The sequence below is a fragment of the Leptonotus elevatus genome, chromosome 13 (assembly GCF_054856555.1).
Source record: "Leptonotus elevatus isolate MCC_2025b chromosome 13, RoL_Lele_1.0, whole genome shotgun sequence".
NCBI classification, from domain to species: domain Eukaryota; kingdom Metazoa; phylum Chordata; class Actinopteri; order Syngnathiformes; family Syngnathidae; genus Leptonotus; species Leptonotus elevatus.
Genome location: NC_141251.1, coordinates 1,354,867 through 1,370,583, shown reverse-complemented (window position 1 = coordinate 1,370,583; position 15,717 = coordinate 1,354,867). Strand labels below are relative to the sequence as shown.

At 44.5% G+C, this 15,717-nt stretch overlaps 1 protein-coding gene across 3 annotated transcripts in view; it reads left to right on the top strand.

Moving 5' to 3' along the window:
• Window positions 1-15,717, top strand: part of LOC147163403 (dual specificity protein phosphatase 19-like) — an 18,659-nt gene extending 2,942 nt beyond the window's left edge. For 2 of the 3 annotated variants that reach the window (XR_015096772.1, XR_015096773.1), the window contains 6 exons: window positions 1,513-1,559; window positions 4,455-4,607; window positions 6,970-7,307; window positions 11,329-11,434; window positions 12,378-12,460; window positions 15,569-15,717. Coding sequence is in view for 1 of the 3 variants with exons in the window: in XM_086092172.1 (XP_085948298.1) it covers window positions 1,513-1,559; window positions 4,455-4,607; window positions 6,970-7,152 (383 nt within the window). In the remaining 2 variants the exon portion in view is untranslated. Of the gene's footprint in view, window positions 1-1,512; window positions 1,560-4,454; window positions 4,608-6,969; window positions 7,520-11,328; window positions 11,435-12,377; window positions 12,461-15,568 lie in introns of those variants that run through there. The other variant, XM_086092172.1, reaches the window with a different exon arrangement.

The following is a 15,717-nucleotide window of genomic DNA, read 5'->3' as shown; positions in this document are numbered from 1 at the left end:
AGAAATAGGTGGCAAGTTCATTTATACACAACTTCACTGCATTGCATTTGTAAGAATCTGTATGAAATGTAAAATAAAAATGGTAGAGAAACTAACTAAACAGCACCGCCTAGCGGGGCCGTAATGCTGATGCGCATTACGTATATCCGCGTCCGGCTGGAGTGTTCTTGAGCCTGACATTGAACTCCCTCACAGCTCAGCGTGGCCGTTCTGTTTAGTCGACACACACGCGACCCTTCACCTCGCAGACCGAGACAACTCGTCAGCGGGGATCAATATTAATATTGCATCTGTTCGGCTCAATAAAAGTGAATATTTCCTTTATGGCACATTAGCGCTAACGGCATTGAAGTGCTGCTCATTTTTTCTCCACGCCGTCAGCCAATCAGCGTCAGCGCGCGCCACGAAATTCACTCGCTAACAACTGCTCTGCTGGGATTTTGCGTCAGCCAGGTTTTTTTTTCTTCCATTTTCTGAGCAAAACTCACTTCAAGATGACGCACTTGCCCCGTGAACGCCACACATACTTTTAACTCTCCTTGTCCATTTTTATGAAAGGCAAGACACTTTAATTGTCCCTCTGAGGAGAGATTCACTTTTACACGTATTTTTCCCGACATTGTACTAACACACAACACATTGGACATTTTGGAGTTACATACAGTTGACGTCCCGCCTCTGATACAACTCTAATATCACCTCAGAAGGTGGAAAATTCCCATGTCGAATTTGTTATTGATGATTACGGAAGAAGGGTTCCAACAAACGAGTCAATTGATAGTTAATTAATCTGTCACTTATTTTTCTGATTCACTGACGAATCAGATAATTTTTTTTTTTATTATTTTCATCCCTTTTTTTCAAAAACAGGACACGTGGACAATTATTAAATTAGTTGTCAGTTAATTTGATAATTGGTTAGTTGTCAATTAATCGCTTAATTGTTGCACTTGTACATTGTTAGCAGTCGTTTTAGCCTATCTAACCCAGTTTTTTTCTCAGTCTCGACCTAAACTGTTGAGTCGCGATAACGGGCTTTCAATGAGGCCCGCAGTTGTTTTGATCTGGTCTTGGGTTTGTTTGTGACTTCCTGGATGAGTTGTCGCTGCGCTGCTGGGGTCATTTTGGTAGCTCGCCCACTCCCAGGAAGTTTCAGCTTTATGGAGGCTTTGTTTTACGCTGATAGACGCCAATTACTTTATTCTCACAAGTTTTTACATTTCTTTCTTTTATCATTACATAAAAATACAAAAATTCTTTCATTGTTGTGTGCCCATATCAAACATCTTTTGAGTTTTTAGAATTGTCTATCAGCATTAATGCATCACCACCCACATGCTCTCATCCACTGCTGCCCCGAAATTCAGTATTCTTGTTGTGTCATAATGAGAGAGGCCATTTCATTATTCACTATTTGCAGTTCTTGTAAAAGCCCACAGCCATTTTTTTTTCCTTTTTCTTTTGCTTCAGCAGTTCTATTTCAAACGCTCCTTTTTTTTCTTACTCTTTCAGCCTCTCAGGATGCGGCCCATGACATGGACACCTTGCAGAAATATCAGGTCAGTGTAGAAGAGAGTGGAAGGTGTGCGGGTTGGGATGAATCAATAGGCGTGTCCTTGCCGTGTGGCGATCACATGTGCGAGACATGAGATTAGACGCAGACCCTTGCAGTGTGGCTTCGGCTCAGTAGGGGGAGTAAATGATGCCAGCACGGCTCCGAGGAAATGCTTTCACTCTGGGGACAATCGCTTTCATACCTCGGCTAGTTCTGCCTGGAAAGACATGAGCCGGACGTTTCCTGCTGCTTGCTGAAGCTCATGAGACGTGACTACATTTTGGAAGCACCGAATGGCCACTTTATTAGGTACACAGTCTGTTGAGATCTAACAAGGCATTTGTCAAAAAAATCTGGCTTTTCCAGCAAATATTTAAAAATGAAGGCCGTAATTATCAAAAATGATGCAGCATCATCCTCAAGACCATTTTGAGACCTTTGAAAGCCCATCACAAAAATAGCATGGCCAAAATGTTAGAGCAAAAATGACTTGAGGTGATCAAATATTGTGAAAAAAATATTGAGGCCAAGTGGCCCACTCCTACTCGTCGTGTTTAGTGAAGGAAAGGTCTCAAAATGGATCAAAACACCCGTAAAGAATGCTCGAAAAAATCTTGAATTAGGTCAAGGTAGAGATCGAGGAACAGACAAATCATTCAAAAGTTGTAATTTTAAAAGAACAAAGTTTTGATATTATGTCTATATGAATGTTCTGATTTTACCCGACAGAAACAACATCGATTCCCTAAACAAATATTTGCACGAGTCAGTGACGGAGTGAATGTTTGTTTATTTTGAACGGGATACAAATATCAAAATGAGACCACACGCAAGGAGATTCTGTCGGCCACAACTCGCGTCCCGATGCCTGCTCCTGATGTCGCTCACCGGGCCACGCCTCTTTAAGGCACACAGACAAGTGGGCCAACACAAATATTACAGTATGCACAGTTTATTTATACTTTATAAGACCAGTTAAATTCTTCAGATTTTCTTTTACATGTATTATGTTTTTTTACGTCACATCACAAATTCAACTCGTGATTCAAGGTTGGTCTGCATTTTTGTTATTTTATGTAGTTACGAGTGTGTGTGAATTCGGCGTCTATCAAATCCCCCCCCCCCAAAAAAATTGTCAAAAAAAAGAAAACAAATGCTCGTCATCTTTCATTTTCGTTTGTGCGCCCCGATGTGGTCGTTAATCACGCTTAACTGACCGTTGTAATTTAATTCCAGCGCGCACCTGTGACACGCTGCGCAGTAATTAGCGCCATCGATCACGTGCTAGCATGCTAATGCGCGCTAACGCGCAAGAGGCCATCAAGCAGACTCGGCGAAGGTTGCTGACTTTCACCACATTTACGTTGCGGCTGCTTTTCTTTTCCAAGCACATTAAGAGCGAGCGAAACGAGCGTGCTTGAGTGTAATTTGCTGACCCCCAGCCCCCCCCCCCCGGACCCCCTCTTCCACGTTGACTGCTGCAGCCGCGCCTCGTTAATGAGCCACAAAAGTGTCATTCACTCTGGACTGCTGCTCTCCATTTGCCGAACACAACACTCGCGGTGCTGTGCGAGTACACCGCAGCCATCGTTTTACTCATTCCGCGCTCCCGCTTTTATCGCCGGTGCGAGTTCAAATGCGCACACTTTAATTGGGGGCTCTATTCAGCTGCCCATATATATATACAGTGCAGTGCTCAGTGGTGGGCCGTGCCCCCCTCAGTGGGGACTTAATCCTCCTCTTGGTACCTCCACTATCATGCCGCGTTATACATCTTCTTCTTCCTTTCCTTTTGGCTTTTCCCTTCAGGGGTCGCCACAGCGAATCATCAATACTACAAAAAAGTAGGTGTGTTCGATATCACTTTTAAAAAGACCGATACCAATCGGAGTTCACGTATGAAATCTCCCACCCAAAAAACTATGACAGTTAATTCAAAGAAAGATGCACAGTATATACCTCAATATAGCATTCTTTCATTATCTATTCTTCTCATTTCAAATGTTTTGTTCCGGATTGTAAAATGGCCGCAAGATGGCTGTTGCGAGTACCGATACCTTAAAATAAGGCCGTAACCTGGTGTCGGTACTTGCCCGTCCCTAACATAAAAGGTAATATAGCAGCATTCAACTGTGCCACTTGCATCATCTGTAGGAGTTCGCAATACAGGTTTATCGAACAACATAACAGAAACGTCAAACATTGAAGTAAAATACAGATGTCGACTGTGAAACGTGTTAATGTGGTGTGCAGACAACTACAGACAGGAAACGAGTTTTGCTCCGACCGACCAACCAGAGGCTGGAAAAATACTGCCGTCATTAAGTTTAGTGACCCTTTCAAATGTGATTGGAAAATGTTGTTAAATTCAACTTTAATTTCATCCACAAATAACCGTTCCCATTCGTCTGTATTCCAAATCAAATTTGCCGCTTGAGCACAAGTTTGCCCATCTTTGATCGAAAGGATCAACGCAAGTGAACAAAATACAATCGCCGTCAACAAGCAGGGAATTGAGATGATTGAAATGCTAAGCAAGCAATGCGCAGGTCTCGGTGCCGGTTGCTCGGTGCAATATGGCAAAATTGACAAGAAGGCATTTGCAAAAAGAAGGAACATGAGCTGCGTTACGTGAAGAGACGAGAGCAGAGGATTGAGGCCTCGGAGGTAAAGTCGCGTTAAGTGAGAGAGGAGGCGACGACAACAAAATGAATCAACGCCATCTGTCTCATAATAAACACTCCTTCTGTCTATCGTTCTGCCCCCCCCATCCCCCCCAACCCCCACCTGCTTCATTTTCTTGCTCTCTGTCAAAGCCATTGTGTCATCACAATGCCCCCCGCGTTCACAATGGAGGCTCATTTGCTCAAGGTGCCTCAATTGTCTCTTTGTGTTTCAGGTGTCGCACGTGCTCAACGTGGCCTACGGCGTTGCCAACCCCTTCCCCGATCAGCTGGTCTACAAGACCGTCCAGATCCTGGACCTGCCGGAAATACAAATCACTTCGTACGTGAATGAGTGCGGCGCCTTTATAGATCAGGCCCGGGAACAGGTACGCACGCACGCACGCACGCACGCACGCACACACACACACACACCAGCTGTGTCTCCGGGGAGCACTTGCGATTGGCTCTCACTGCCCCGCTTTACTGTGTGCTCAATCAACGAAAGGCTCACTGTACATTCATCATGTTGCTTTACACCAGACGGGAGAAGCGAATAAACGCCCGGCTACAAATTAAAACAAGACGCGGAAAGGCCAACATAGCCGCATCAGCAAAGTGTTCATGTGCAGCTGAGATGTCTGAAACGCGTTTTGTTTTCTCGATAACGCACCACATTTGTTTGGATGCGCAGTTGAGTACGTTGCGAGCAACAGAATGGGTTGCCTGAGCAAAGTAATTCCACATCCTCTCCTATAGGTGGTGCTAGGCCACTTTTCGTCTCATAGATCATTCTTTTTTTTTCTTTTGGATATTTTACTGCATTTATAATTTTTATTATATACTTTGTATTATTTTCTGTACAAATAACATACATTGAAGTCGTTACGTAGGGACTGCAGCTTTTAAATATTAATATATATATATATAAATTAAGTTTATTTACAATAGGGAGATACATCAGTCGGTAACAAAAGACGTGAAGAGATGCTTGCGTTAGATTTAGCAGAAAGCTCATTTCCGCCTGTAGTCTCGAACAAAATCAACAAAAACATATACAAACCCCAAATTGAGACATCAACTAACATGCACAGACTCCTATTAAGTATACAATAAAAATGCATCGGTTCAGCTACAAAAACAAATGAATAAATACATGAAGAATTGCTAATCGCTCTGTGCGACCCGAACCAATGGGTGCAAACCACTGGCTTAAACCAATTACCATGAATAAAAACATGACAGCAGAATGACTGGGCGAGATTATTTCTACTTAAAGAGGCACATGCAGTATATCAGCTTCAATCGATTTAACGAATCTCAATATGCATCTTGAAAGTCTGATTTCAGTTTAACAATCTCTAATGCAACCTCCCTGCAGCACATTCACCTTTTATTGGTTTATCGGCAGCGCAACGCAGCGCAACGCAGCGCAAAGACCAAAGCTCAGCACAAAGTCCAGGCTGGCACCAAGTCCACTTTTGAGTGTCGCTTTCTTCACCTCTGACCTCCTTTTATTGGATGGCGTTCCTGGCAGTTCTTCCTGCACGCCGGACAATGCGATGCACGCGCCGATATGAAAACACACTCAGCCCAAGCGCTGTCAAATAAGGACAAAACAAGAGCACTCGAAGCAAAAGCAAATTAAGTTTTTTCCATGTTGCCCCGTGATGGATTATCTAGCCTGGGCCAGTTTTCATTTTGCAGATGTTTCTTATCCCCCTAAAAGTCTAAAAACAAGGCCTGCAATGTGTAAGTACGGCGAAGCCTGCGCAGATAATGCAATGGAAACGAGCTCTTGGACTGGCAGTGAGTCATGAAAAATGAATATTCTTATCTGTGTGTGTGTGTTTTACGTCGGCCCGCGCGAGCCCTGAGGGGGGGCTGCCAGATTGGGTTACGTTTGAAAGCAAACCACAGAAAGCAGCGATAACATGCGGCGGGAAAAACGTATTTGCGTCATCCATCTGACTTTGCTGGACATTGATTGACACGCGGAAAGAGACGAGAGACGAGAGATCGGACAGCGGCAGGCGGGGCTGCTTCCGCGCGGATCGCAAGACGACACAAATGCGTCAACGTGGCCGGCATCGCGACCGAGCTTTGGCCCGTCTCAAGATGTGACTTGAATTTAATCGTTACCATCCTGACACTGCAGGCGGTAAAAATAATTACATCGGCATTAATATTAATCAAGTTGCATATTCACGCTCCCGTACACAGATTCCATCTGGACATATATTCTATTACTGCTTGGGTGGGAATGAAATACAAATACATAATGCAGCTGTTTTATGCTCCGCTTAATGAGATGGAACCTCAAGTTGAACACCCTTAAGGTCGAGCCATTCAGAATTTGACAGTTTCAGTTTTTGAACAGTGTGCTATTTTGTGGTTTATTTTTGAAAGTTACCTCTTCATGTTATTTTCTTCACACTTGCTGAAACGCTTTAAGGATGCTGCCAAAATGCTGTTGAAATAGGAAAGGAGTACTTTGTATGTCGACGTTACTGAGAGGCGAGCTTTATGTGTCCTGACGAATGAAAATAGGCCGCTGGTTCACGAACCTCGCAATTTTTCCCGATTGTTAATTGTAAACCTGAAACATGGTCGCAGGTTTTAAATAGTCGCTTTTTTTTGCAAGATGAATATCAACGAAAAATGTGATGAGTCATGACCTCAGCGTCAAAGGACGACCTCTTTCACTTCGTGCGTCGAATACTAAATCGTCAATTCTCTTTGTGTCTTCAGGACGGCGTTGTTCTCGTCCACTGCAACGCCGGCGTGTCACGCTCGTCCTCCGTCGTCGTGGCGTACTTGATGCGGAGAGAAGCGCTCCCGTTCGACGAGGCCTACCGCCAGGTCAAGCTGGCGAGGCCTTCCAGTCGACCCAACCCGGGATTCCGCCATCAGCTGCAGAACTACAGACCATGAACAGTTCCAGTTCAATTCAGATGTTTTTTTTTTTTCTACAGTGCCAATTCACAACAGAAGTTATCAGTGAGGAGACCAAGTGAAGCAAAGCGCTAGGCTACGGGGGCAAGGAAAAAGTCCAGAAGAAACCCGCAAAAGGCACAGTCGAGTCCAAGGTGAGACCGGGTTCTCAGACTTTTTGGGTCCAGGGAGCCCACAAGGGGAGACATTTTTCCACGGACCTTCTCACAGTCCTAATTTCCATCAAACAATAAACAAAAAAAAAATCGCATTTAATTAATTATTGAATTTTTTACACAAATAAGTTGTACCGTTATGAAAATAAAGTTTGATTTTATTTACCCCAAGTTAAAAATGTGTGTGTGTGTGTGTGTGCGCGCGCTCGTGTGCCAGAAACACAGAAAGCGTCTCCCATCGAGAGATGCTCGTATATTGTCACGTGAAATATATATCTGCTGTTGTTACTAACTGTATCTGTCCTCTTTTGTGTGTGTGTGTGTGTGGGGGGGGGGGGGGGTGTTGGCGGCGGGCGCTTGTGGGAGCGCGTCGGGGGTGAGGAGGTGTGCGTATTGGTGGCGTGCCAGCGGCTTAGAGGAGGAGATAACTCGTGCCAAATGGTTGGCAATCCCTGCTGGTCCAGTAAAGGTCGTAGATTATTTAAGAGGCCCGTAAAGCCTGCCGACTGATTGCACGGAGCCGGCCGGCTTCTGTCACTGTTAATAACCGCAATGTTTGCACACCGCGCCATCATTCCTCCCGACGTCCAAATGCTTTTACAGACTGACCAATTAGACAAATGGACGCGCCGCTCCCCTCGCAATATCGCAGTTCATCTTTTCTACACCCGCAGTTTCATTTTCGTTTGAAATAGCGATTGCAGGCGGGTCCGATTCGTACCACCCACCCGTAAACGGATGTTCGCTGTGGCAGTGAAGCAGAGTGCGCGAGAACGGGCGTGGCCAAGTGCAGCGTGACGGCGCAGCTTTGGCCTTTCCTCTTTGTTGCTCTTCAATGGCATCAGTCAGGAGCCGCCGCGGCCGAGCCCAAACGGGTTTCCCCTGACATTTTTCTGACATTTCAGCGTCTGGATGAGAGGGCCCGCGGGACAGCTGCAGCCGTCCCATCTGTAGCGTCTCCGGAGGGGATTGAGGTGAGGGGGGGGGGGGGGGGGTGTTCAGATGGCCTTGCTATTGAAATGCCAGCAGAGGCATGCGTGTCCACCGTAGTCCAATCTCTTCTTCAAGTTATAACTTCTCATTACAATTAAACACGTGATTCGTTGATTGAATTAAGCAGAAAATTCCACCCGTTTGCATCCATCCATCCTTTTTGCCTTTGACTCCCACTTGCTGTCGGCTGAAAATGTCAACACATTTTCTCAGGTGTCAGGTAATGACCATCACGTTTCCAGGTTTGGTCACGTGACGTTCACAAGCTCATAAGCACTGTGGTGTCATTTTCAGTCGATAGCAATATGACGGTGCAAGACAAAATGGCCTGCAGTTTTCAACTTGTTTTGCTACTCGTCCACCAAAGCTGTCGTACAATACATATAGTACGTGGACTTTTAGCTGGATATTGTTGGAAATCATTTCTCTGATTTCTGCGTGTTCAAATAAAAATCAAAGTTGAAGTCTTGTGGAGAAGTTTTGCCAGCTTTATTTCAGAGTCTGAAAGCCACTTGGAGTTACTGCTCAATCATGCAGCTCACCCACAAATGTGTTCTTCTCAAAGTTCATGCATGCATATATACAGAAAACGTTCCCACCCCCTTCATTGACAAAGAAAGTACCATTTGGTCTATCAGAACATGTGACATTTCCTGTCAAAACAAGTCTACACACCCCCCTTAAGGATGTGGGCAAACACCTTGCCCCCGCCACCTCCCTGCACCAGGGACCCCCCATAAAACCCCACACAGAGCACAGCCCCCGAGGAAGAGACTGTGCCCCCCCTTCGATCTTGTCCTGTCAGCAGAGTGAAATACAATCAGGCCATCTCCCATTGAGTTCTTTCAGTCCTTAACAGATGTGAGGTAAATTATTGGCTTCCTACATAAACTATTGAACTCTGTAGCAGCTTCGCACCAGAGATTCCCGCATATCTGCCCTGTAGATTATTCAGATCACTTCCTTAGGGGAAAAACAGACCACATTCTACTAACATATGGGAACAGTTGTATTTATCTAACTAAAATCAAAAACAATTTGAAGAATATATATTGAAACAGAAAAACAATGTTAATAATCCAACAATATCAAGGATAAGAAATAAATTGGCTTTCCATACTCACGCACGACTGCATCTTGTAAACACGCCACACAGCCATTATGCGTCCACAAGCATAACAAGATGATCAAATGTCCGAGCAATTTCAACTCAAGATCAAATTTCTCCCCCATCGCCCAAATGTGCCTGAATAATTAATTTGGGATCAAAGAACAATCAATAGTGTTTGAACATGAAGCCAGACCAGATGTTGCAAGTGGCCCGAGGTTGCCCCACGGAGATGCTAATGTTGCTAACACACGCATGCTAGTGATCCACAAAGGAATAAAAAGTGACATTTTAAAGTAAGACTGGTAGAAATTAAATAGATATCAGCACTGTCACCTCCCCAAACTCCAAAGTCACAACCTTTCAGGAACGGGTCTCTGAACCACGTAGGCTGAAATGCATCTGTAGGCACTTCCTGTATCTTCATGGCTGACCAGTTCTTTCCTCGCCAAAGCATTGCAGCCATCCACTTGAACAGGCTTGCATCCAACCTAAATATTGTCATTCATTTTTGTCTTAAAAAACAAGCAGACTTTCAATCTTGAGGCGCCATAAAGCTGCACGGATCCTGCAGGCCGATAAGCGTTTTACGACAAAAAGTGTTTTCAAGCTATTATCAATACTTTAAATATTGTGTTAAAAAAAACTGGCAATGTATTTTGGTTTTGTGGGGAAAATGGGAAATTGACCATATTTGGGTACGTCTTTTTCTGTCCGACCGCAGGAATATGTCACATGACAGACAGTTCAACATTTGAAAAACTGATGTTTGATGAGTCTAAGTAGGAATGTTCAGCAGCACTTTTTATTCCAGACTGATGCCTTTGGGCATTCACATGTTTTCTCACTGATGCCAAGTAATGATGTCACCCACTTGTACTTTTTTTTTTTTTTACTACGTTTTTTTAAAGATAATGACAGCTAATCACAAACAAAAACTATTTTTTCTGCTGCATATAATGATTTGCAGATGTGAAATTGATGCAGTGCAGCGCCAACTACTGGCGAAGAGGACTTACTTTTATTATTTATTTTTTTGGCCTTAGGTTATCCGCCGTGACTGATGAGGCCATCTCGATGATTTTTGACTCCTTTTCTCAGGAAATATACACACAAATGAATTAAGAATTGCAGCATGGAAATGTTTTCTTGTTTTCAATGTTGTACTGCAGTAAAACGGTGGCGGATCTTCTCGCCAAAACACTTTAAGTCTTCGTTCTCCGCCATGTCGGACCATCTCACGGTCCAGCGGAGCGTGTCGGAGTTCACGCGCTCTTATCATCAAGCAGCAAAACATCGGGGTCCTCTCGCAGGGATAAAACATTTTCTTTTTATCCTCAGGCTTGCCGCCGCGCCGCCGCGAGCTCTCTTATTGCTCCCAGTGTGCGCGTGATGTATTATTAAATAAAGCAGGCATTCGTTTAATACGCACAACACTAACAAAGTGCATATTTGACATTTTCCTCTTTATCGGGAAAACCGCCTTCCCGCCCTCTCCTATGCGCGCTCCGCAAACATATGTTTACTGCTTACATAATGTGCGCATTTATAGAGTAAATAAATAGGGACCCCAGCAAGGAGTTAAACAGGCGACATTTGCATTTGTGCTAAATGAATCTTGCGGCGCTTAGGGGAGGTTTTTAAGCTTATTATTACAGCAGTGGATCATGGGAGGGGAATTCATCAGATAAGCCGCTTAGAGTGGCCTTTATTTTTCCTCAACGCTCTGCAGCAATATTTGCTCAGTGCAACAGAGAGAAAGAGGGAGATTCTCCGGGGGGGTCCTGACAATCCTTCTGCGGCCCAAACTCCCTGCACAAAATGTTGCAATTCAACACGAGAAAGAAAAAGAAAAAGAAAAAAGCCGTGTTTCCAATTATTGGTTTCTTTGTCATCCAGGCTGGATTTTGTGGGCATTTTGTGGATTCCAAAGCAGCCCAACATTCTTCACGCAAGTACAATCGCTGGCCAGAATGCTTAAAGAACCTCTAAAGTCTATTTGGAGGTATGTACGCGTTTCAAGATAATTGAAAAAAAATGTGCAAACACAAAACTACTCAAGTGTTGAGATATAGTCGAAGTAGTGTTTTTCACTCACTCACTCACTTTTTTTTTTTTCTTAGGTGGGGGGGGGGGGGGTGCAACATGCCTTGACACAGAAAATGTGTCTTCCCTTTGGATAGGCCACTTAAGAGTGCCTCGTTGTCGGCTGTCAGAGCGTGCACGTCACACGGAGAGAGGCGGACGAGTTTTGATTTATTCATTTATGTTGCAAGTCTGACATGACAGTCAAACACGTGGACCACAAAAGAGTCCAACTTGACAGCCAGTGTGTGGACCAGGGCTTTGCGCTGGTGTGGAAGCTTTAGAGCGCCTCATAGTCACGGCGTGTAAAAGTCGCGGGTAGGACTCATTCGAGCCACTTAAAAAGCAGGGATGTGTAATGTATGGCCCGTGGGTCACACACGGACCTTGGTGTTCTTTAATCTGGCCCGCCCATTTGTTGTATTAGTTCAGCTGTTTTTTTCTCCCTAAACCTATTTATTTAAAGGGAATTTATTCATTTAAAAAAAAAAAATCATTTTATTAAATAAATGGGTAAAATTGACTAAAACAAAAAACAATTATGTATATCCAACCATTTTTCCGAACCTCTTTTTCCTCATATATACATTGAATTTGTTTCTATTTCATTGTTTGTTAATTATAATTCACTTAATAGAGAATAAGGAATTCTCACTCTATAATTGTATTATTATTATTTCATTATTAAAAGTAACACTTGGGCCTTGAGTACACAAAATGCCCACCTCTGCTTTATATGTTGATTTCCTATGGCCTTGAATCAAAAATAAGCATTTTGGACAATATTGCCAAAAAGGCTGAGAAGTAAAAGATGCTTACAGTCGTCTTGAATTCAAATGTTGCTGTGCTTTTCCTTTTGTCAGGGGGAGTCCTTATCGTGGCTAAGAGCAGACCTGACAAGATGGAGGCGATTCCCGCATACCTTTTGCTTACCACAATGGAGACGGTGAGTGAAGCATCCGCTAATATTTAAGACATTTGGCTGATTTAAATGTCACTTGTCAATCAAAGTGATGTCGCGATCGTCGCAAATGCTTGTTGGTCTTTTTTGCGCGACTGGCCTAAAATCGGGCAGGATAGGCTCCGCCTCTGCCGTCGGCCTAATGACGATAAAGCGCTGAAGGAAATGGATGGATTGTGTTCCTAATGTTGTGGCCGCTGAGTGCACGTTGATGATGTCCTGTCCAAAGGTTAATAAGAGCCAAAGACCAAAAGAACAATTTGCACACGTATTGTTTGCTTTCAGGAAGTTCCCGTTGGGTTTAGAAGGTTTGTGTGGTTTTAAACTCTTAAGCCGCGGCTACGAAGACGTTGCGCCGGCGGTTACGGAGAGGAAGCAAATGCTCTCCCGCCGCCAATCATTTCCCAGAATACGCTTTAGCAAAACCGACCGCAAAGCAGACCACCGGAGTGTGTGCACTTTCATGGATGGGAAGGCGTCGCTGTCCCATCATCTGCCTCAGAGATGTTTTTAGCCTTTTATTTATTTTCATTCTGCGTGTTAACCAGTTTACACACGTAACAATTCACTGCAGATTTCCCCAAATTTCCAGACGTTTTTTTTTGAGAGCATTTTCACGGATTTCTCAAGACCCACAGAAAATTAGAGTCGATTCCCTTTTTTTCCCGTCTTTTTGTTTAGTAATCAGCAGCAGATCATGGAAACAGAGACACAGTGAAACGAAGCATGTAGAGCAGAAAAGTTTGTTGTCCCTTTTAGACCGGGGAGGAACATACCACAGGATAATCGCGCAGGATACGTTTTTTCAAGTTATATAATCGGTAGAGGGAATTGATCTCAAATTGGGCCTGATGATCGTTATGTGCAGACTCCGTTTCAGATCGCTTGTTTGCCGTGTATGATGGGAAACCCTCGAGCCCGCCGTGTCTCACTGAGGGTTGAGCTCTGTTGTGTTAAGTGAGCAACATGAACATTTCATCTCAGGATTACTGAAATGTTCATGATTTTACCAAAAAGGGAATATAAACGCACTCGCATACACACGCTCTGAAAACCATCTTGAAAATCATTTTTTTTTTTTAAACACGATCAATTCAGCAACCGTGTGTGCTTTTTGACGTGAGGAATTCTAAACCGCAACACCCGAAGTATGCTGTACATTGTGCTCGTGTAGCAGCACGCATTTATTGTGGCGGGAGAAACCCGGCGGGGAACATTATGGATTCATAGTCATCCGCTGCAGAATGTTCAGTATCATAAACAGTTGAAGGATGTCTCGTGGTTTGCAGTTTGAAAAAAAATGTTTTTGTTATGGCTCAAGCCTCGCCGTTATCAGATGTAAAGCAAGCCGTTGCCGCATTTATTCAGTATTCCTGATACGCAGCTTATGGTCCATCTACGAACAGGTACATACTTTGTCCTCACAACAGTGGGACAACAACAGTGTGACTCGTCAGGTGCATTCCTTGTAACATTCTAACATTCTCTAATTTGAATGTAACGCTTATTTAGTAGTACTGCAATGTCTCCTTGAGATATCTGTTGCGTGACCACGCGCATATCTGAAAGCAACTTTCCCCACTGAAATGAATTGAAATGCAACTAATCCGTTCCAGTCTGCCCCTAAAAAAAACGAAAAAAATGTGTATAATGTGTTTTTTAATAAGAAAATGGATAGATGGAAATAGTGATAACAGAATTAAATAGATGGCAAAGAATGGAACTTTGCACCTTGGCCACCTGGTGGCAGTATAATACAAAAATATGGATGATATATATGGATATGTGGATGTAGGTAGATGGTCTCAGCTCCTCAGTAAGCTGTAGTAATACGTCACTCTTTACAGAGGATAAAGAATATATGCCTATCAGTATATTGTCCCTCTATATGTTGCTCCACTGCCTTTGTTCCAAAATCCTACACTTGAAGGGTTAAAGAGACATCGATGCTAGTTTGATTAGCCAGTCTATGATGTTTTCCATTGTGTGTTAGCATTAAGCTAGTGGAGGCAATGCTATAGCGGCACGGTGGATGACTGGTTAGCACGTCCGCCTCCCAGTGCAAAGGTTGTGAGATCAAGTCCGGGCTTCGGCCTTCCTGGGTGGAGTTTGCATGTTCTCCCCGTGCCTGCGTGGATTTTCTCCGGGTACTCCGGTTTCCTCCCACATTCCAAAAACATGCATGGCAGGTGAATTGGACACTCCAAATTGTCCATAGGTGCGATTGTGAGTATGGTTGTTCGTCTCTGTGTGCCCTGCGATTGGCTGGCAACCAGTTCAGGGTGTACCCCGCCTACTGCCCGAAGCCAGCTGGGATAGGCTCCAGCAACCCCCGCGACCCTTGTGAGGACAAGCGGTACAGAAAATGGATGGATGGATGGATGGATGGAAGGAAGGCAATGCTATATGGTTGTTTTTAATGCACAATTCAAAATTCTATTTTTTTTTGCATCATAAATTTGTGTTCAAGTCAAGGCAAAAAAAAAAGAAGAAAATCAGCAAGTATCTCAAAAACTCATATCTCTCGGCACAACTATAGTAGTACGTATATGTCAACTAGTGCAGTTTTGTCTCACTTGTCACATCCAACTGATATGCCAAAGTTGTCCTTAATCTTAAATTGGACATGAAGGAGACTGAATGAAGGCTCAAAAGAGTTTTCCCATAGGGTTTGAATGAGATTCCCTGCTCGCCAGTAGGTGGCGCTTGTCTCCTTTGGCTGGAGAGGAGGAGGAGGAGGAGGGTGAGCTGGAGCTGGAGATGATTAAGGCGGCGAGAGAGGAGGGGATGGCGGTGGTGGTGGGGGGTGGGTGGGGGTGGGGGGGGGTGGGGGTTCGAGCGAGCGAGCGCAAGCGTCAGCACTCCATGCGTTAAAAGGGCAGATGGTAACGGCGGGTAACTGAGGAGCAAAGCACTCTGCTGGCCGCGCAGTCAAAGATCAGCGCGGGGGAGAGCCGGCCACGCAACACACGCGGCCCGAGCGTCTCGCAGGAAGCTGGCCGGGGAACGCCGCGGCACCAGCGGCACGCTGACAATGCTGCTGCTTCTTCTTCTTCTTCTTCTTCTTCTTCTCGTCTGAGCCCACGCTGACAGGACACAGCAGCAGGAGAGGAAAAAAGTGCAGGAGGAGGAGGAGGAGGAGGAGAGCGAGCCGAGATTGCAGCAGGCGAACGGCAGGAGTCGGTGGCAACATTTGGGAGAAACCCACGGAAGAAAGATGCGGGTGCAAAGCCGGCGGGAAG